Source organism: Antechinus flavipes, chromosome 1 (genome assembly GCF_016432865.1).
Source record: "Antechinus flavipes isolate AdamAnt ecotype Samford, QLD, Australia chromosome 1, AdamAnt_v2, whole genome shotgun sequence".
Lineage (NCBI taxonomy): Eukaryota > Metazoa > Chordata > Mammalia > Dasyuromorphia > Dasyuridae > Antechinus > Antechinus flavipes.
The window spans coordinates 159,881,474-159,905,758 of NC_067398.1; the positions used below are offsets into that span (position 1 = coordinate 159,881,474).

The 24,285-nt window shown below is 32.4% G+C and overlaps 1 protein-coding gene across 2 annotated transcripts in view; it reads left to right on the plus strand.

Moving 5' to 3' along the window:
• CERT1 (ceramide transporter 1) overlaps positions 1-24,285 on the plus strand; it is a 144,095-nt gene that overhangs the window by 55,744 nt on the left and 64,066 nt on the right. For both annotated transcript variants that reach the window (XM_051992131.1, XM_051992122.1), the window contains exons 4-5: positions 15,725-15,832; positions 18,744-18,882. In XM_051992131.1, the coding sequence (XP_051848091.1) occupies positions 15,725-15,832; positions 18,744-18,882 (247 nt within the window). The remainder of the gene's footprint in view (positions 1-15,724; positions 15,833-18,743; positions 18,883-24,285) is intronic.

Sequence of the window (24,285 nt, forward strand, 5' to 3'; positions counted from 1 at the left end):
TGTTCTCTGCTGTGAACTTTCTTAAACTTTATTCTTTTTTCCCTCCTTTTATTTTCCCCCACGTCCCCTAAGCAAGTAGGCTCTAGTTGAGCACATATATTTTTTGACTACACACACACACATATATACATATACATATATACACACTCAGTCTCACACAAACACACACATATATATTTATATTCACAGCCATCCACATACGTATATATCTATATTTACTCCTCTTTTTTTGAAGTATTTGCATATATTTATTATTTCCTATCCCTGCTAACTCTAATATTTTAATTCTGCTCCTTAACTTTTTTTTTAATATTTTATTTTATTTTATAATAACTCCTTAACTTTCCTTGTTATTACTTAATCTCCATGGATTCTTCCCTTGTTTTCTTTGCTGTTCCCTTGCTTCTCCCTCCATCCATTTCTTTCCCCTTATTTCTTTATAGATTTTGGAGGGAGCTATACCCTTCTTGACACACACACACACACACACACACACACACACACACACACACACACACAGTGTTGTCTATTCAACCTATTCCGAACTATTGGCACTCCTTCCCCCTCTAATGCCTCTGCTTTTTCTGCACCTTATTTATGTCTTTCCTTTAAACTACCCAATTACTAATGTCAATCTTAACATATGATACACATTTTGATGTAAAAAACATAAACAATTTGTCCATGTTAAGTTCCTTGGAATTAATCTTGGCTCTTATATGTTAAGTTTTGGTTGAAAGAAGTCCTGAAAATCTGCGAGTTTGTTGAATGTCCATTTATTTTTACTCAATATTATGGATAATTTTGCTGGATATATTTTTGGTTGGAAGCCTAGTTCTTTTGCTGCTGTATTTGAATTGTGCATGTGTTTGGTTTTTTTCCCTTGTTTCTTGCAAGATTTTTTTTCTTTCATCTAGGAGTTTCAAAATTTGGCAGTGACAGCTCTCTGTGTTTTCTACCACTCTTTGAACTGGTGATCTGTCAAATATGTTGGAGCTACAATTTGTACTTTTCCCTCATACGCTTTCACTCCCAGATAATTTTCTTGGGTTATTTTTTGCATTATTGTGTTAAGGTTCTTTTTTTTTTTTTTTTTTTAATCACAGCTTTCAGGTAGTCCAATTATTGCTCAATTCAAATTTCTAAAGTTATTTTCATCTTTAAGACACTTTTCTAATTGGATATTTTTTCTCCTTTTAAGTTATTTTTTGAATTCTTTTATAAATTCTCTCTGGGCTGGGAGCCATTTCACATTACTCTTTGGGGTAATTAAAAATCAAATGAGAGTGAGGGAAAACTTAAAAAAAACCCAACATTCTGTGAAAAACAAGATTGTGTAAAGTCAACCAATTAGAAAAGATCTAGAATATTTTTTTCTAATTCAATAGTTTTTTTATTTTTCCAATTATATGTAAAGGTAGCTTTCAACCATTTTTGTATTTTGATTTCCAAATTTTCTTTTCTCCCTCTCTTCCCTTCCACCCCCTTCCCCATCACAGCAAGTAGTCTGATATAGGTTATATATGAACATTAAGTTTAAATATTTTTATATTAGTCATGGTATTAAAAAGAATAGGGAAAAACCACAAGAAAGAAAAAGCAAACAAGTTAGAATGGTCTTTGCATGTTCTTTGGCATTGCATTGTTCTTTGCATGTCTTGGATTAATGTATTGCTGACAGGAGCTAAATGTATTATAGTTGAGATCTAAAATCTTTTTTCCCAAAAAATATTTGTAGTATTTTATTTTTTCAAATATATGCAAGAACTTAGTTTTCAATATTTACCTTTGCAAAACTTTGTTTTGAATTTTCCTTCCTATCCTCCCCTAGACGACAAGCGATCCACTATAGTTTAAATGTATGTAGTTCATCTAAGCATGTTTCCATAGTTACTGTGCTGTGCAAGAAAAATCAAATCAAAAGGAAAAAAACAACAGGAAAAAAAAAAGATAGGCAAATAACAACAAAAAAGGTGTGGTTACTTTACTTTGATCTACATTCAGTTTTCATAGGTCTCTCTGGATGTGGATGACTGCATCACAAAGTGTATTGGAATTGCTTTGAATCTCCTCATTGAAAAGAGCTAAGTTCATCACAGTTGGAGATCTAGAATAATTATGGAAAAAATTACTCCTTGAACACTAGAATTGGGTGAGGGAAAACCAGTGAAGTTATAAGAGACCAAGAAATAATAAAACAAAATATAAAGAATGGAAAAAATAGTATTGGCCGTGAGACATTTCATAAGAAAAACAAGAGATCTGGAGCACAGATCAAGAAGAGAAAACATGAGAATAATTGGACTATTTGAAAGCTACAACAACAAAAAAGAATATTGATACAATAATACAAAAAATAAGGAAAATTGTCCCAAAGTATTAGTACAAGAGGGGAGAGTAGAAATAGATAAAAAATCTTTCTATCACTATCTGAATGAGATACTATAGGAAGATCCTGAAGGAACATCTTGGCTAAATTCCAAAACCTCAAGATCAAGAAGAAAATATTATAAACAACAAGGAAAAAAGATAGGATGGAGCTTAAAAAAAAAAAAGAATCATATGCAGCCTAGCAATGTTTATGTAGCAGTGGCTATATTAACAGATTACAGGTTTTGTATATATATACATACTCTATATTGAAGAGCAGAAGAAGTAGGGTTGTGGCTGAAAATATCATAACCCAGAAAATCCTGAATGGAAAAAATAATGAGTATCCAATGAATTTTTATACTTTCTGGATTTTGTTACAAAAAATCTTGATCTTAATAGAAAACTTAACATTTAAGAGAAACATTTTCTTCCTTTTTTTCCTTATGCTTCTCTTAAGTTTTAAATTTGAAAGTTTTTCTATTCAGCTCTGATCTTTTTATCAAGAATTCTATTTCTTTGAATTTCCATCCCCCTTAAAAGATTATGTTCAATTTTGTTGGGTAGGTGATTCTTAATTATAATCCTAGCTCCTTTGCCATCTGGAATATCATATTCTAAGCCTTCCAATATCTTAATGTACAAGCTGCTAAATCATATATTGTTCTGACTGTGGTTCCATGATATTTGAAGTGTTTCTGGCTTCTTGCAGCATTTTCTTCTTGACTCAGAAACGTTTGAATTTGGCTATAATATTTCTGAGATTTTTTTTTTTTTTTTTTTGTGGGTGGTAGATCTTTCAGGAGGTGATTTGATTGGTGGTTTCTTTCAATTTCTGTTTTCCCCTCTAGTTCTGTATCAGGGCAGTGATGTTTTCTTGAAAAATTATGCCTAGGCTCTTATTTTGATAATGGCTTTCAGGTAGTTCAGTAATTTTTAAATTATTCCTCCTGGATCTATTTTCTTGTCAGTTGTTTTTTCAATGAGATATTTCACCCACTTCAAATTTTATTTAATTATTAATTTTTAAAATTATAACTTTTTTTTACAACATTATCCCTTGGCACTCACTTCTGTTCTGACTTTTCTCCTCCCTTCCTCCACCCCCCTCCCCCAGATGGCAAGCAGTCCTATACCTGTTAAGTATGTCACAGTACATCCTAGATACAATATATGTGTGCAGAACTGAACAGTTCTCTTGTTGCACAGGAAGAATTGGATTCAGAAGGTAAAAATAACCTGGGAAGAAAAACCAAAATGCCAACAGTTTACATTCATTTCCAGTGTTCTTTCTTTGGGTGTAGCTGCTTCTGCCCGTCATTGATCAATTGAAACTGAGTTAGATCTCTTTGTCGAAGAAATCTACTTCCATCAGAATACACCCTCATATGGTATCGTGGTTCTGCTCATTTCACTTAGCATCAGTTCATGTAAATCTCTCCAAGCTCTCTGTATTCATCCTGCTGTTAATTTCTTACAGAATAATAATATTCTATAACATTCATATACCACAATTTACCTAACCATTCTCCAATTGGTGGGCATCCACTCAGTTTCCAGTTTCTGGCCTCTACAAAGAGGGCCGCCACAAACATTTTGGCACATACAGGTCCCTTCCCCTTCTTTAAGATTTCTTTGGGGTATAAGCCCAGTAGTAGCACTGCTGGATCAAAGGGTATACACAGTTTGATAACTTTTTGAGCATAGTTTCAAATCGCTCTGCAGAATGGCTGGATGTATTCATAATTCCACCAACAATATATTAGTGTCCCTGTTTTCCCATATCCGCTCCAGCATTCCACATTATCTTTTCCTATCGTTCTAGCCAATCTGACAGGTGTGTAGTGTTATCTCAGAGTTGTCTTAATTTGTATTTCTCTGATTAATAATGACTTAGAGCATCTTTTCATATGACTAGAAATAGTTTCAATTTCTTCATTTAAGAATTGTCTGTTCATATCCTTTGACCATTTATCAATTGGAGAATGGCTTGATTTCTTATAAATTAGAGTCAATTCTCTATATATTTTGGAAATGAGGCCTTTATCAGACCCTCCCACTTCTAATTTTAAAGGAATTATTTTCTTCAGAGAGATTTTGTATCTCCTTTCCATTTGGCCAATTCTGCTTTTTAAGGAATTCTCTTTAGTGATTTTTATTTGTTCAATTTTGCTTTTCAAGGCATTATTCTTATTGACTTTTTGTACCTCCTTTGACTATTATTAGCTTATTCTTGTTTTTAAGATGTTATTTTTTCATTTTTTAAAATGTCTTCTTTACCAAGCTGTTGACCCTTTTTTCTTGATTTTCTTACATCACTATCATTTCTTTTTCCCAATTTTTGCTCTACCTCTCTTGGTTTTCAAAATCCTTTTTGAGCTGTTTCATGGCCTAAAACCAATTAATATTTTTCTTGGAGCACTCTGTATGTAGTAATTTTGATTTTGTTATCTTCTATTGTTTGCTCATTTTTCCAGCCTATTTCTTGACTTTTAATTCTATGCAAAAGTGAAGCTCTGTTACTGGGGTAAACTGCACAGTTTCTCAGGCTTCATGGTTTTTATGTAGCTGCTTTCAGAGCTTGTTCTGGGGGTTTGTAAGCTTTCAGTGTTTCCAAGTTGGTATATCAAATAGATGTCTTTACTACTCTCCTAACCTGTTTTCTGGTCTGTGAGTGAGTCTGTCCTGGAAATGTGATGAAAAAATCTGCTTACCTGCAGCCACAAGCTTGGGATGTGCTAGTGCTTTCTTTCTCCTTCCCTGGATTTAGCTCCGAGTATGGGCAGATGTAATGGAGTCCTGTCCTCATTGCCAGCAAAAGGACTCCTGTAATCTCCTTCTGACCAGTTCTCCAACCCCATCTGTCTATAGGCTGAGGGCTCAGGATACAGCTGCCGGGCTTGCTCATTGAGTCACTTCCAAGGCCTGCTTTTGATTTGTTGAGCCCTGTACTGGCCTCCTTTGGACTGAACTCTACTCTCATCTTATGTGAGGATCTTTCTTGCTGATCTTCTAAGTTGTTTCGAGTTGAAAAATTGTTTCTTCCCATCCTTTTGTTGCTTTTTGCTTGTTTTAAAGGTAGTATTATAAGCATTTGGAGGGGATTTTGGGGGAGCTGACTCTTAGTTCCTATCTTTTCTTCATCATCTTGGCTCTGCTCCAAAACAGAATGAGTAATAAGATATATTAGATAAGATTTATCTTCACACATACTATTTGCTTGATTGCACACTTGCATATTCTTTAGTATATATGCTTTGCATATAGAACAAAATTATTTTAGGTTTATTACTTTTTTTTTTTTTTTTAAGATTTAAATTTTACCATGTAAGGTGATGGAAAATGGGGGCCCAAAACAGCATTTTTCATATCAATTACTGAGAGTAATTTAAAAATACTGTTTTGCTTGCACAAAAATATATTTTTACCTATTATTTAACTTCTCCAAGACCTTAGTTTCCTCATTTGTAAGTGAAGGGGCCAGACTATGTGGTCTCTAACGTTGAAATCCACTATTATAAAGATTAGGAAGGCTCTTAAAAAGTAATATTGATTGTTTGCATACTCTTGTTCCTAATGCTGTTACTGTCATTGCTTCCTCATAAAGTGTTGATAAAATACTGAAAATTGCGGTTAAAGTTACCTCATCAGTGATATTTTTTTTGGCCAAGCAATATTCCTTTCTTATCCAAGGCAAACTATAAAGAAAAGAGTAATAGCAATTATTTCTATTAAATTTGTTGTTGGTTGGGCTTTGGGGTTATGGTTTGTGGTTGTTGTTTTATTCCTTTTAAACTTTTTTTTTTTTATAAAAGCATTTCCAACTTATTTATTGAATATCTACTTTGAGAATAATTCATAGGTTCTTTTTACTTACTTTTGGGCCAAATCTACCATCAGTTTACAATGGAACAAGTATATGGGAAGAAAAGCATTAGTTACATGCTTTTTTTCTACAATTCGCTCAACAATCTTTTTAAATTTACATAAATATATATGTGTGTGTATATTAAATTTTATTTATTTTTTATTTACATATATGTATATATAAGTATAAAATATATTTATTATATTTTCTGTTGAGGAAAACATTGAGGATAGGTGTAAATTTGAAAAGAAACATTATATATATATATATGTATATATATATCAAATGATTATTGTGCAAACTACTATGTTAGATAACTTTTGTAACTGTAAGGAGGTATAAGGAAAAACAGCTACCTTCATAGAGCTTATAATCTAGTTTGGGGATAAGTGAGTTTTTTGGCTTTTAAAAAATATAAAGATGAGTAAGAATTTCTTGATGGGAAGAACAGTTTGAGCAAAAGTATTGATGGGGAGAATAGTTACAAATATATTCTAAGGAAACATGGCTGGAGCAAAATGTTTAATAAAGAAGTAAAACATCACCGTCATGTTTTGGAGAATCTTGAATAACCAACCCACATGGCTGACTTGATCTAAACTGTTAGATTTAGAGCAAGCTAATGATATAATAGATATAATGGAAATGTCACATTGGTTACAGTATGCTGAATGAATCTGAGCGGCTAGGAGTCTAGGTATGAGGTAATACAGATTTGAACTAGGGAATTTGCTGTGGAATTTGAAAATAAGTGATAACTTGTGAGAGACAAGCAATAAAAGATGACAGAACCTAATTACTGACCAGATTATGAGGAAGAGGATCAAATGACTAAAAATTTACTCTTGAGTGATTAGAATGAACTAGTTTTAAGGGTAAGATTAGTTTAGTTTTAAAGATATGTTGAGAAAAAGCACTTTTCACTTGAATCTGCATGCTAATATTCCTTTACAACAGTTGTATTTTTTATTCTGAACTTAAAGCAACAACAAAAAAAACACCTTTTTTATACATACATAATAACTCACAAAAGTGGATCATATCTAAAACTGTGGGGAATCTCTTATTTCATATACCACTTGCTTTTTAGAAAGAATATGGTAAATTCCTTTATAATATTTTCAAAATAACAAAAAGCCTGTCTATGCTTTCTTTTGAACTGGCTTATTATTCTGTACATTTTTACACTGTTGTAATGACCTTCTTTTTGGTATCACTATTACCACTTTTGAATAGAATCTTTTGCTTTCACTATGACATTGCTGTTCATTCATTTTTTCAGTTATTTCAGACTGTTGATAACCCATTTGGGTTTTCTTTGCAAAAATACTAAAATGGTTTGCCATTTCCTTCTCCAACTCATTTTACAGATGAGAAAACTGAAACAAACAGGGTTAAATTATTTGTCCAGGATTATACTAGTAATTGTCTGAAGTTATATTTGAATTAAAGAAAAGGAAACTTTCTGACTCCAGGCTCAACACTTTGCCACTATGGCATCTAGCTATTCCATGACATTGCTAGGTGTTTTCATTTTGAGATTTCCTTAGGAAGGTGACTAGAAAGCTGTCTCTTATGTTGGAATTTAAAAAAAAAAAGGAAGGGGGAAAATAGTTTAAAATTAACCAACATATTAAATAACTGACAGTATGTGCAGTGATTCATACTCGTATTTCACTTCTGTAAAGAAAGGTGAAAAGTTATGCCATTGCTTTCTACACTATTAGATAAAGTTGTACTAAATCAAACTTAGGTTTGTTTTAGAATAGACTAAATTTATACAAACTGGCATTAGTAAGAAACATGCTTAAAATAAGTTTTTATATCCTTTATTTAAATTCACATGTAAGATTTTAATGCAGGTTTATTGAAATGTTGCACTACATAGAAATTAATGAACTATAGTTATTGTTCACTATAGTAAATAAGCTAAGCCCAGTTTATATTAAGAATATTTTATAAAAATTAGTTCATTACTTTTTTATCTGAGTAAATCTTACCTCTGTGGAACCTTAACCTTTTTTCTTTCATTTTGGAATATATTTTTGTTTGTCATGTTTGTTATACTTATTATTTATAATAGTGTCAGACTTAAATACATTTTTCCTAAGAGGTTATGGAAATTAACACTACAAAAATCAAAGTCAAAAAGAAAGTGTTGTATAGATCATATCATAAAAGTAGGATATAGGGTTACTACAGTACTTTGACCAATAGTAACCTCATTACCAGCTGTCAAAGTCTAGTGTTTTGTGCTGACACCCTCTAGTGGTCATATGACTGTATTTTAAATAATATAATAAGATAAAAATAGTCTCCTTTTAATAAGCTTGAAGGTATATATGAGGAACACTGTAAATTTAAAATGGAAATCTTTTGCTGCAATATGGAGAATGGATGTGTAGTACACACTTTTTGATAACCCCAAATCTGAAGAGGCTTTATCTCCCAAGAGTTGCTTGTACCAGTATGTTTGATTGGAGGGAGAAAATATTATTCATATCCAAGTTCTTCTAAATTAATAAGATGAAACATGCTGGTAACACTGAGTTCGGAATAGTATATATCTATAAAATAATGAAATTGAAATGAAACACCGACCTCTAAAGGTGATTATAGAGATATAATTTTTTTTTTATTGTAATATAGTAAGCCATCACCCAGGATATCAGAGTATTAAGTTGACATTTTAAAAAATGATTTTTTTATTCTGAAATATTTATTTCAAAGAACTAGGTTCAGAAGCAAGCCTTAATTTTTAAAGAAGTCATGAACCTATTTAATTCTGTGAATGATTTGTAGTCTACATTGATTGCTTATTTCAAAACTTTTGGTCTTCAAACTTAATTCTGGCTTGTTCAGTTGAAAGTCTACAGAAGAGTGAATGTAAATCATTAGAATTATGTTCTCTGTGGATTACTAAACAGATTTATGGTAACTTAATACCATGGATGCCTATGTCTAGATCTATATATACAGCCAAAGCTTTTTTGGCAAGTTCTGTTTCTTGCATCATCAGCTGCCTCTTGGACATCTCAAATTCAATATTTCCAAAACAGAATTTTGCATGTCTCTATCACAACTCTGACCTGGGCTACACCTATAATAGTTCCTTCTCACTGGATTCCCTATCAGGGTCACTACTAGTTCTATCATGCTGACTTCTCCCACTAATAATTATTGCTAGCCAAAACCACCTAGCCCACGAACCCCTAATACGAAAAAAAAATCTACCTAACATCTTTTCTTCCCAACTTCCCATTGTTGATGAGGGCACTGCGAATCTCCTAGTCATCCAGGTTTGCAACCTTAGTGTCATTTTTCATTCTTCACCCACATATTCAGTTTTCAGTGAAATTTTGTTTTTTTTTACTACATACTTTCTCTCATTTATGTCCTTTTTTTTTTTTCTCCATTCACAAAGCCCCATCTCTCCTCTCTGCCCTCTTCAGTTGATAAAATTATTCCCAATTAAAAGTAGAATAAAAATAAAGTTTTTGGTTTGGCCTTTAAAACTTGTAACAACTATTATCTTCCTACTACAACCACTGAAAACCCTGAGAGCCACAGTTCCTGGGTAATTAGTAATCAATTTATTAATTCACTTATTTGGCAATTAATAAGTTTATGGTGAGTGGTTTCTCTTGGTAACCTAAGACCTCAAGGGAGATTCTGGGACACTTTATATACCTTCTGAAAAGGGAATTCTTATGACAAGTGAATCTCAACCCTCATTGATGGTGGTCTAAACCTCTTCAGTCCCTTTTGCGGAGTTCTAAACCTCTTCAGTTCCTTTTGCTCAACATGTGATTTGATCATGAGACTCATCAATCTCAAACAACCTGACTTGAGGAAGGCATTTTCAATCTGACCTCTCTAGCTGACTTTCTATTTTAAGAGTGGGGTCACCCTAAAGTCACTGAAGGGGACTAAGGACAAGCATTCTTTTCCTTAGGATAAGGATTCCCCAGACTGGATTCTGTGTATACTCTAAACAGATATTAGGTTTCCTAGTTGGTTGGGATTCAGTCCAAAATTGCTGAGTGTGTGCCTTGATGTCTAGGCACAATCTCATCAATCAACCTTGTCCTTCACAGATTGACCTTAGCAGGAGTTCGACTTTTATTGAAAACAGAAGGGAAAAGGTGGATCACAGATTAATAATTAATATAATAGTGTAATATTGCTTTTTTTTTAAACTACCTTTCTGGTCTTTTTATATTTTCCTTTCCTCTACTGGGATGCAGCTATACTGACCTTTCTGCTTTTCCTTGAATATGACAATCTATCTCCTACATCTCTACCTTTATATTTATGTACTGTTTGCCTGGAATCCTTTCTCTCCTCACTTCTGCCTACTGGCTGCCTTCAAATTCTACTTGCAAGAGAACTTTCCTTTTAATTATTTATTGATTTGATGAGGCAATTGGGATTCAGTGATTTATCCAGGATGACATAGCTAGTAAGCATTAAATATCTCAGATCAAATTTGAACTCAGGTCCTCCTGATTTCAGGGCTAGAGGTCTATCCACTGCACCATCTAACTTCCCTGAGTCCTTTCCTTTCCCACTCCCAACCCCCAAAACTAGTGACTTCTTCTTAAGATAGTCTTCCATTTATATTGTTCATCTTATATTATGTACACTTTTTTGCAGGTTGTTTCCTCTATTAGAAATGTGTGAGCTACTAAAGGGCAGAGATGTCTTTTTGCCCTTTTTTTATACTTAGCACAGTATCTGGCATATAGAAGATCCTTAATAGATTTGTTATTATTGATTGATTGATGATACACGTGAGTACTTAAGTACTTCTTCCAACCTAATAAGTATTAAAGTAATAATCCAGTGTATTTTAAGATTTTATGGTTTAACCAAATTGATACTTGAGGTTTTATTTTTATCAAGAAAACTAATTCTATAAAACTTTCATGATATGTTTATTATCTAAAAGTATGAAATCTTTATTTTTATGTTTTATATAGAATTGAGCCAAACCTAAATTATATAATTATTTTTAATCTATTCACAATCATTTATCTTCTACAAGTTTGTACAGTGGAAAACTTAGCCAGCCTTTCAAGAACAAGATTTTTTAGACTTTTACAGAATTAAACAATATTGTGTTCATTAAAATATTTAAACTGCCACAGTGATCACTTAGTGTACCAATTAGTAAAAATTAGTGATCCTCCTTATAGGTACTAATAATTGTGAAAATAAGAAAATGCTATGGCTCTTTAAATATTTCATCATATATATTACTAATTTCCAATTATCCCAGCAGTTTTTATCAAATAATGAATTCTTATCCCAGAAGTTAGGATCTTTGGGTTTGTCAAACACTAGATTGCTATAGTTGACTATTCTGTCTTGTGAACCTAACCTTTTCCACTGATCCACTAATCTATTTCTTAGCCAATACCAAATGGTTTTGGTGACTGCTGCTTTATAATATAATTTTAGATCAGGTACAGCTAGGCCACCTTCATTTGATTTTTTTTTCATTAATTCCCTTGAGATTCTCGACTTTTTATTGTTCCATATGAATTTTGTTGTTATTTTTTCTAGATCATTAAAATATTTTCTTGGAAGTCTGATTGGTATAGCACTAAATAAATAGATTAGTTTAGGGAGTATTGTCATCTTTATTATATTCGCTCGGCCTATCCAAGAGCACTTAATATTTTTCCAATTATTTAAGTCTGACTTTATTTGTATGGAGATTTTTTTATAATTTTGTTCATATAATTCCTGACTTTCCTTTGGTAGATAGATTCCCAAATATTTTATGGTATCAACAGTTATTCTGAATGGAATTTCTCTTTGTATCTCTTGCTGTTGGGTTTTGTTGGTAAAATAGGCATTTTTCATTTACTTGCTTTTTACCTATGTGGATGGTTAGGACAAATGATATTGAGTAGTTAAAGACATAAGTGTTCTTTTTTTTTTTTTAATTTTTAAATAACTTTTTATTGACAGAACCCATGCCAGGGTAAATTTTTTACAACATTATCCCTTGCATTCACTTCTGTTCTGATTTTTCCCCTCCCTCCCTCCACCCCCTCCCCTAGATGGCAAGCAGTCCTATACATGTTAAATAGATTACAGTATATCCTAGATACAATATATTGTGCAGAACCGAACAGTTCTCTTGTTGCACAGGGAGAATTGGATTCAGAAGGTATAAATAACCTGGGAAGAAAAACAAAAATGCCAACAGTTTATATTCATTTCCCGTGTTCTTTCTTTGGGTGTAGCTGCTTCTGTCCATCCTTTATCAATTGAAACTGAATTAGATCTCTTTATTGAAGAGATCCACTTCCATCAGAATACATCCTCATACAGTATCGTTGTTGAGGTATATAATGATCTCCTGGTTCTGCTCATTTCACTTAGCATCAGTTCATGTAAGTCTCGCCAGTCCTCTCTGTATTCATCCTGCTGGTCCTTTCTTACAGAAGAATAATATTCCATAACATTCATACACCACAATCTACTCAACCATTCTCCAATTGATGGGCATCCATTCATTTTCCAGCTTCTAGCCACTAGAAACAGGGCTGCCACAAACATTTTGGCACATACAGGTCCCTTTCCCTTCTTTGGTATCCTCAAAGAGATCTAAAGAAGGGAAAGGGACCTGTATATGCAAAAATGTTTGTGGCAACCCTTTTCATAGTGGCTAGAAACTGGAAACTGAGTGGATGCTCATCAGTTGAAGAATGGTTGAATAAGTTATGGTATATGAATGTTAAGAAATGTTACTATTCTATAAGAAGTAATCAGCAGGATAATTTCAGGGAGGCCTGGAGAGTCTTACATGAATTGATACTAAGTGAAATAGCAGAACCAGGAAATCATTTGTATTTTGTGTGAATGTACATATGTACAATACTTCCCAAATTGCTATTGTGGTTAGGGTTATATATCAATGCATCATACCCTTTGATCCAGCAATACCACTACTAGGTTTGTATCCAGAAGAGATCATAAAAAAGGGAAAGGGGCCTGCATCTATAGAAATATTTGTACCAGGTCTTTTTGTGTTAACAAAGAATTAGAGATTGAAGCAATGCCCATCAATTAGGGAATGGATGAACAAATTATAATAGTATATAATAATGGAATACTATAAGAAATGATGAGCAGGTGAATTTCAGAAAAACCTGGAAAAACTTAACAACATTGTGAGACTATGAGAGACTTAGCTCTTCTCAGCAATATTTCTAAGACAATTCCAAAAGACTCACGATAGAAAATTGTATTCACATCCAGAGAAAGATGTATGGAGTCTGAATGCAGAACAAAGTAAACTATATTCACTTTTGTTGTTGTTTTTCCTGTGGTTTTTTTTTTGTTCTGATCCTTCTTTCACAATATGAGTATGAAAATGTGTTTTAACATTATTGTACATGTATAACCTATATAAAATTGCTTGCTGTCTCAGAAAGGGGGAATGGGAGGCAGAGAAGAGACAAAAATTTGAAACACAAAATCTTATAAAAATGGATGTTGATAATTATCTTTAAATATAATTGGAAAAATAAAATACCATTTACAAAAAATTAATTGTTAGTTTGTTAAAATTTCAAAGTAATACAGATATGAAGAGAAAATTAGTCATCATAAAGAAATAAGTCAAAGGTACTTTGGAAAATTTTGAAAAACTGTGGAAAATAAGTCAAGTGAAATATTTTTGGCTCAAATTGATCATTTATATTTGCGCTTCAGGATAATAGCATTGCCTTTTGCACAGTTAGTGCTACTTCTTAGCTTGGGTATCAGTTTTCAAGGCATTTCAAAAATGATGCTTAAGTTTCACTTGGAACTTGGCATATCTAAAGAAGAGTTTTTCTTGTCTGCTATTAATCGAACTGAAGATTTTACATCAACTATGAGAATATTCATTATATTGTACATTTTATAGTATAAATTATGAAAACTTGAAATAGGAGCTCCATGTGATAGGATTAAGCTGTTGTATGTAAATGAATGTTTCATTTACCTAAAGTTTTGTTTTATACATCTTCAATCCTTTTTTTAATTATAAAAATATTTTTTTAAATGTATTGCATCTTTTCTGTTTCAAAAATTGCATCTTGAACATAAAATAGTCTTTTTATATCTATTTACACATTTTTTTGTACTGTGCTGCAGATGAGTTGTAGAATAAACCACAGTACTGAATTTTGCTCATTCTTTCTTGAGAAAGATAATATATTAGTGTTCATTTAGGGTAAACTGTCTTTTATCATAAGGGAGTGAAAGTAATTTGATTACTAGTCAGTAAAAAATGATTAGTTAGTTAATATTTTGTAAGCAGTAAAAAGTGACTGGTTTTTTTTCCAATATCAGTCATTGACTTAATTCTTTAAGTAAGAAGTTACCTCATTCTCCTAAAAATTTTCTACTTAATTTTTTTTTTTTTAGCATTTTATTTTTTACCCAGGTACATGTAAAAGTAATTTCCAGTCTTTGCTTTTTGGGGGTGAGAGGGTGGGAGAGGAAGGGGGGGTTATTTTTTTAAATAACTTTTTATTGACAGAACCCATGCCAGGATAATTTTTTACAACATTATCCCTTGCACTCACTTCTGTTCTGATTTTTTCCCTCCCTCCCTCCACCCCCTCCCCCAGATGACAAGCAAGTCCTATACATGTTAAATACAACATTTGCTTTTTAAAAGTCTTAAAAATCCTAATTCTCTACTCCTTCCCTCTCTCCCCTTTGAGAAGACAGTTTGGAGTGGAGCCAAGAGTAGGCAGGATATTGCCTGAGCTCTCCTTAGCTTCCCTTAGAATCCATAGTAGCTCAAATCCCTGAAACAGATTTTGAAGTGACTGAACCAACAAACATTTGAAGTGTAATATTTTTCCAGCTTAAGATATCTTGTAAGCACTTCAGAAAATGTCTATCTCATTGGGCACGGAGCAATTTGGCCTAGTGCAGGTGCAGCATGGAAAGGCCCAGTTCAGGGGATGCTTGATGGGGATAATCTAGCAGGAAGCTCTTAGCCAGCATACAGCAGTGTTGGTTACTCTGTTCTAGTTCAGTAGGCCAGTGAATCGGCAGACCAGTTATGAGACCTCCAACACAACTACAAAAAGTAAATTCTGAACTTCCAAATCCTAGCATAACAGGAAGACCCACTCAGCACAGTGCGAAAGCCTGTAGCACCACCAGCCCTAGTCCCAGCCTCAGCCCAGCACAGACAGTGAAAGACCTCTGTCCCCCTGCAAAAGAGATTGGGACAATTTCCTGTATACACTAGGAGCAGAGCTCAATTTTTTTTAAATGAGCAAAAAAGCAAGAAAATATATAATTAAGTTTGCAGATGCAGCTTAAATCATTTAGCTGCTGCTTAAAATTGTTTAACCCATAAGCTTTTTCTTTCTTTCTTTCTTTTTTTTTTTTTAAAAGAAAAATTGCTTTTACTCACTGAGTTTGTTTGCATTGGAAAAATTATCTGTAATTTTTTCTTTTTAGACTGAATCTGGTTATGGATCAGAATCAAGCTTACGCCGACATGGCTCAATGGTATCACTTGTGTCAGGAGCAAGTGGATATTCAGCAACATCTACTTCATCATTCAAGGTTAGTTGTTACAAATAATTTAAAGAATGAAACATAAATGAAAAATAAAGATTTTAAACCTTTTAGCCTTAATAATAGAAAGACTATTCATGTCAGAATGAAGGGTGAGTAGGACCAACACAATTACGATATTTATCTTCCAAATAATTTGACACCATTAAATTTTATTTTGTGAATATAGAGCATGCAATAAGTAGTTGGAAGGGATCTTACTAAAAGGACATTGTTTTGCAAGATAAATGAGTCAGAATTCTGTCATAAATATTCGAAAATATTATTCTTCTCTTACCCCTAAAAAATGAAAAAAGAAAAAGTTCCATACACAGTAGATAAAAATCAGCTTATTTTATTTCTTTACATCATTTTAGAGTGATTTTTTTCATGTTTTGATTATTTTGTAAATTTGTTTTAAGACCTAAAAAGGCTGAGGTATCAAAAGAATGCAGGTTATAATTTCTAATGATAGTTAATCTATTTTCAGGTATAATTCATGCAGCCTTTTAAAAAGCAGTTTTATAATAGTTCTCAAAAGATCACATACTCATTAACTTGTTAAATTTCTTGTTGATATCATCAATACTTGGTAATAGCCAGGTCTTAATTGGTGGAAAGTAAGAGTTGTTGGTTTGAAGGATAATGCTAATGTCAAAATAAATATAAATTTCAAATAAATTATGAATTTTTTAAAAAGTGTATGTGACTTAAATATAGATGTAGAAGAACTGGCAGAAGTTGCATAAGTGCTTAGATTTGTCATAGATGAGTAAAAGATAAATAACATTCGTATAGCAGTAGTAGCCTTTGTGAATATGTAAAGGATATCTTATTTCTAAGGAGAAATCAAACTAAACAAGCAGGGTAATTCATCTTTTTACATTCATTGACTAAAAGAAGGGAACCATTTAAACCATTATTTTTCATACTGACATAAAGGAAATCTATTATAAAAAACAGTGGCATCATATTTTATAACTAAAACGTTTTAAGTTTTTATTCAAAATGGTGTAGAAAAGTCAGAATATGTAAACTTGAGGAAAATATGTTTTTTACTTAAATAGATGAAATCTATTTTTGGTAAGGTTTCCTATTTGGGGGAAATTTGCTGAAATCAAGGACAATTTACTATCCAATATTTTCATGCTAAGAAATAACCAATTTGTGAAATTGGCTATTGGAACTGTGAAATTAATCTGGAAAATTACCAAGTAATTTACTTGCTTAAAACATACAGTAATATTGGATACCATTTGAATAAATAATTCTCTTATTCATCTGAGTTGTAAACAGTGTCCATGTTTGAAAGAAGTCATTTCTTGGAGATAAAATATGGTCATAATATGTCATGTAGTACTATGGTTGGTTTGTCATTACTATTATTTCTTGGGCCCACTGGAGCCATTGAACATTCCTGCTTTTTCTGTGGTAAAAGTAAAAACCAATTTTCTAAATTCATCCTACAAGCCAAAGAATGATTCAGAAAACAACAAATTCACATTATTTATATTGTATTTTATCTTATTTTTTATTCATTAAACATTTCCCAATTATTTGGTTCTCTTGGGATGGGATGTTGTGAGTTTGATGCCTCTGCTCTACAATCACAGTAGGTTTTTTCCCTAAGCTGGTGCCATGATCAGAGGTTTAGCTTTGGAGTCAAAAGACTGCTTGATTATCAGCTCAGCCTCTATGTGGCCTTGAAATGTCAGTTCATCATGTGGAAATAATGAGTTTGGACTTGATGTCCACTTGAGTTTGTAACTCAAGGTCTTTGATGCTTATTTTGTGATCACCTGATAGGTTTTTAATGTTTTGCTTTTGAAAATACCCCCAAAAAGTATTCCATGATCCATGGCTTTGAGGAATTTGATAACTTGGCTAAGATATTTTCTCTTTTGTGTTTCTTCTCTGTACTTCTATCTAGATTATTTTGTATTTTTTTGTCATTTGCCATACTACATCCAATGATTTTTAATCCAACTTTTAAAAAGTACAGTTTTAACTTCATTCCTTTTTTGCATATCAAAAAAAAAGGGGGTTTTTAAGTCAAAAATAACATTTTTCCCTTTTAAAATTGGGATCTACATTGTTTATATGGTGCCAGGTTGATCACACTTTAAGGATCAATCATTCAGTTTGAAGTCAGCTGTTTCTGGAATGGGGATGGGGTAGATGGAGAGTGGGTCAATGTTGATACTAAAAAAGTAAATGAGAAATAGTGCTTTTAAAAAGAATGTAGCACAATTAGAAGAGAACATCATTAAGAAAACTTAGAAAGTATCCAGGAAGAAGGGATAATCAGTAGTGACACAATGCAGAATTTAAAAAAGATAAAGAATGAGAAAAGGTCTTGGAATTTAGCAAGTCAGAAATCATTATTTTTGGGAAGTACAATTTTATTGAGTTGGTGAGGTCAGAAGCCAAATTATAAGGGAACTAGATATTAGTGAGAGATAAAGCTGGAGTAGAATGTTTTCTAGTTTTGCCATGAAGGGGAAGAATCATATTAAGGTTAGTTTGAAAGGAAGAGAGAAGCAAGTAAAGGTTTTTGTTTTTTATTTACATTTTTTCTCTTTTTACTTAATTTTTTTTTTTTTTAATTTTCAAATTTTGTTTTCTGTTTGGGGCAGGGAGGCGGAGCAGATCTTTGTCATTTTAGGCAAGGAACCAAGTAAATAGAGATCAATGATGAGAAGGGATGATCAGTAGACAAACTCTAAAAAGAAACTGGAATCAAGAGCACATTTACAAGCATTGGTCCTGATAAGAACAAGACAGCTTCTTTTTAATAAGAAAAAACACAGCATAACACAGCATACAAGAAGTAGGGTTATGAAAGGTCACTACTTGTGGATTACTACATGTGGATTATTTTTTGCTCATTCCCTTCCCTTTTGTCTTTTTTTTCTCCCAGAAAGGCCACAGTTTGCGTGAGAAATTGGCTGAAATGGAAACCTTTAGAGACATCCTATGTAGACAAGTTGATACTCTACAGAAGTACTTTGATGCCTGTGCAGATGCAGTTTCCAAGGATGAACTTCAGAGGGATAAAGGTTAATTAGACAATTGCTGACCCCTATTTCTGCTTATAGCATGCATTCATTAAAAACCAGTTGCTCTAAAGAAAAGGGAATTTTCATTTTTAAGGTAATTGTCAAAATCAGGAACTATAGCCACATTTATAACATAATTCCAAATAAGACTTTTTAAAGCTTCTTTATTATAAATGCACTTTTCTGATATTTCATGGTCCACTTCAGAGAACCTGTCACATGACAGAATTTTTAATTTACTCGATTTTCTATAAGTTTAGTGTTTAGCCTTTTGGAAATTGTATATTTAATTGGTTTTTAAATTACATTACCATGGAGGTCTAGATTTATCAAGTTATTGTGAATGCTTATTCTAGATACAGGTTAAAGAATTTTTTCCAATATCATGGGCCTTTGACCCTTGGGAAAAAAGTTAACCGTGTGTTGCCTCAATGAAAAGCAACTTGGTATTTTGTCTTAATCTTAAGTAAATAGAAATTTGTCTACCCATCAACTTATTTACTTTATTAGTAGATTTCATTCTGACAAACTGACAACTGTTAATTAGAATGAACTTTGGAATTCCTAGCACTATGAGATAATAAATAATAGTAATTTAATTGTATAAGTGGCTTTCCTGATATTTCTGTTCTTGTTTTTATGAAATTTTTTGCTGCATATTTTACTTTTTAATGGTATGAAAATTTTTTTTCTTTTTTAAATTATTATTATAGCTTTTTATTTACAAATATATGCATAGGTAATTTTTCAGCATTGACAATTGCTAAACCTTTTGTTCCAATTTTTCCCTTCCTTTCCCCCACCCCTTCTCCCAGATGGCATGTTGACCAATACATGTTAAATATGATAAAGTATATGTTAAATAAAATATATGTATACATGTCCATATGTATACATGTCCATACAGTTATTTTGCTGTACAAAAAGAATCAGACTTTGAAATAGTGTACAATTAACCTGTGAAGGAAATGCAGGCAGACAAAAATAGAGGGATTGGGAATTCTATATAGTGGTTCATACTCATTTCCTAGAGTTCTTTTGCTGGGTGTAGCTGGTTCAGTTCATTACTGGTCTATTGGAACTGATTTGGTTCATCTCATTGCTGGAGATGGCCACTTCTATCAGAATTGATCGTATCGTATTGTTGTTGAAGCATATAATGATCTCCTGGTCCTGCTCATTTCACTCAGTATCAGTTCATGTAAGTCTCTCCAGGCCTTTCTGAAATCATCCTGTTGGTCATTTCTTACAGAACAACAATATTCCATAACATTCATATATCACAATTTATTCAGCCATTCTCCAATTGATGGGCATCCATTCAGTTTCCAGTTTCTGGCCATTACAAGAAGGGCTGCCACAAACATTCTTGCACATACAGGTCCCTTTCCCTTCTTTAGTATCTCTTTGGGGTATAAGCCCAGTAGAAACACTGCTGGATCAAAGGGTATGCACAGTCTAATAACTTTTTGAGCATAGTTCCTGATCTCCAGAATGGCTGGATGTATTCACAATTCCAATGGTGTGAATTTTTCCTGAATTAGCTATTCTTGATACCATTGCATAGGCTTAAAATTAAATGTCTAGAGTACATTTGGTTTTTTCTCATGAGAGAAGAAAAATAGCCATTCATTTCACCTCCATAAAGGCGGGGGAGGGGGGGATTCTTCCTCAGATATATCCTTTCATTTTTCTTACTCTCCCCCAAAAATGTGCATTTTTACATAGTGAGTCATTGAACTATCATTGTAATAACTTCAAAATGATAATTTTAAAAGATTAATAATAAGCATTGAGATAGGAAAAAACACAAGTGATTCCTTAGAGAGTAAATGACCATGTTACCTAAATAGAATTGAACTATAGTAGTTGGCATGATATTTAAAAACATCACTGTATCTGCTCTACCATCATTGGAAGCAAAATAACAGTGCTAATAAATTTTATGTTCTTTAAATGCCATTTTAGATAGTGAGAAATATCTGTTTTTGCAGGCAGTTAGGCAGCACAGTGGATAAAATGTCAGGCCTGAAATCAGGAAGATTCATCTTTGTGAGTTCAAATATGATTTCAATCATTTAACTAGATGTATGACCCTGGACAAGTTACTTGAATACAATTGCCTCAGTTTTCTCATCTGTAAACTGAACTGTCAAGGGAAATGGCAAACCACCTCAGTGACTTTACCAAGAAAACCACAAATAGGGTCATGAAGAGTGTGACATAACTGAAAAATAGCTGAACATCTCAAGTTTTAAAAGGATTATATAACTAAAATTGATCACCCGGTTATATATAATTGTCATAAACTAGCCATTTCTTTAAAATATTTTTTATATATATTTCAAATTATGTGTAAAAAGAATTTTTAACATTTGGTTTTTAAAATTTTGAGTTCCAGATTCTCTCTCTCCTTTCCCCTCCTTGAGAAGGCAAGCAATTTGATATAGATTATACATCTGCAGTCATGCAAAACACATTTGCATATTAGCCATGTAGTCCAAGAAAATATAAACCCCCCCAAAAAAAAACAAAAAACAAAAAAACAATTAAATCCAAAAAAGACAATGAAAGTAGAAAAAGTATGACCCAGTATACATTGAGACTTTTATCAGTTCGTTCTCTTAATGTGGATAGTATTTTTTTTGTTCTTCGGAATTGTCTTGTATAATTATTTTGATTAGAATAGCTAAGTCTTTCTTAGATGCTAGCTATGACAATATTGCTCTTACTTTGTACAATTTCTTTTTGCTTCTATTTGCTTCATTTTGTATCAGTTCATTAAATCTTTTCAGGTTTATCTAAAATCATTCTGATCATCATGTCTTGTAGCAGTGTTAATCTGTTTAACCATTCTTTGCTTGATGGTCATTTACTCCATTTGCCCACACAGAAAGAGCTAAGATAAGTATTTTTTCTACAATTAGCGTCTTCTCCACCTCCCACTTTTTTTTTTTTTTAATATCTTTTTGGGATACAGACCTAGTGGTGGTATTATTGCTGGGTCAAATGGTACCCACATTTTTATATTCCTTTGGCCATATAAACTAGTCATTTTAATTGTGTAATTCATAATACAGCTTAAATATTGACAGATAAATTATTTCAAAAAACATTTTTAAATGACTTACATATATTAGGTAGGAACTGGAAAGATATAGTTAAGAATATAGTATAGCCCTTGACCTTTTAGATCTTACAATCTAGTATGGAAAACATGAGGTAAATAATTCATAAGGGCACATTTAGTTCTGGTATAAAATGCCAAAAGTGAGCTAAGAAAAGAGAATTTCTCTCTAGGTAAAATCATCAAAAGATTTGTTGTTAGATGTGTCACCTTAGAACTGAATTTTTAAAGATAGTAATTATTTCAATAGGTGGAGATGGAGGTAATGTCATTTCCTTTCCTTCTTCCTCATATTTTGTTACTTAGTTAAGAAACTTGTTTACCTTCTAATGATAGCTAAGGAACCATGCAATGATGGGCAATCAAAAATGAAAAAATAACTACCCTTGTTGGAGAGGTGATCTAATATGTGCAATTAGTAGTTCTAGAAAATAGAAGACAATAGACTATAGGAGAGGTCAGAGTAGTAGAATAATTTTAAGAATATTGAACTATGAAAGATTTTATTGAAGAGGTAATGAAAGGTTTCAGAAGAGAGAGTTAAAGTAAAGGCCGATTGTTTTAGATCAAAATAAATTCACAATGTGAGTTGGAAGGAGGAATATGGGAGAGCAGAAAGGATTCCAGCTTTTCTGAAATAGTGATTTAAAAGTAGTAATTTGTTGTAAGAGTTGGATGAATAAATTGCTATCAGATTGTGGAGAGTTGAAATGTCAGGTTAAAGAGTTTGTATTTGATTTGGGAGAGAATGTGAATCCATTAAAAGTTTTTGTTTTGTTTTGTTTTGTTTTGTTTTTGAGATTTTGTTCAGATCAGATTCATTAGGAAAAATTAACCTTGGGTGCACTTCAGTTGTGGTTTGAGTATACGCCTCCACAGCAATTTTTAAAAATATATATAAATCTTTATCATTGAATATTTTATGTTTGAATCAGTGAGTATTGATTTTGTCTTTTCTCCCCCAGTTGTTACAATATTCAAATGTCATTTTAATCATAATTTCCGTTTTGGAATTGAAATTAGTTGCAGTAAAATGTTAAACATCTTTCATGTGCCTGACATGGGCCTGGGGGGTGAGTGATTTAGTAAAAGTAAAAGGCAATTCCTGATCTAAAGGTGGTGGGGGGGTGTGGGGGGGAGGAGAGGATGGGGGTTGCATCACATGCATGTGTAGGTTGCATCTTTGGTTAACAGATATTTTAGTAGTTTTTTTTTTGAAATGAAGATTTCTTTCAGAATTCTTTATGTAAAGTCAGATGTGCACAATATGAATTTGCATATGCAAGAACCATCTTCTATGCAGATAAGATTATAGTCAACATTTACAGTATGTACTTAAACAAAAAAATGCAGCAGGTCTGCCTGGGTAACTACTAATTTAAATTTATCACCTTTTTAGTAGAATTACCATAGCAGGAAGTAAAATGACACTTTAAAAAATGCATTCAAGCTGAGTATCTGGACCAGAACACAAGGACATTTTTTAGCAGAGGCAATATAAGCAAAAAATGATGAGGGATCAATTTTCAGAATATCCAAAAACCAGAAAAGATACCAAATAATTGGAAAAAATAACTAAATGGTATTATTACAAAAAAATTGTTGAGAATATCAATAATTAATTATCCATCAGTATTGTTATTATGAAAACCTTGAGGATAATCTCCACACATTTTAAGGTTATTCTGAGGTCACTGAATCCATCCCCCACTACACGTCTGTAACCCCATTTCTTACATGAGAACATTGAAACCCATGAAATTAGGTGAATTGTCCAAGGTAACAGGCAGTAAATGATGTGATATATTTTCAATGAAACAATGGTTAAAAAAAACAAAACAGAATTTGTGCAAGAATTTTCTTCAACCATATTTTTACAGTTGCAAAAAGGACTGAAAAGTGAAAATTTATTGATCATAAAAAAATTGATTTAGTAGAACAAAACTCACTCTTAAGAGTGCTCTTTAAAAAAGGTGGCTTTCATATTTCTCTCACAGTTGTTTGATAGATGTAGCCTACAAGATAATTTTGATGACTTGGTTCACTGATCCTCCAATTATCAGTGTTGTCATGAAACAGGGAGATAATTTCTCACCATTGTCATAGAAGATGTTATACATATAGTTTAAATAGAAGGATTATTCTGTCTAAATCGTGAGTTCATTTAAATGTCTTATTTATGAATGACGATGCTGATCATAAAATTTCACAATATTGCAATGACTTTTTAGTGAGTTCACTAAAGAAGATGAAGATGAAAAATGCCTATTGTTCAG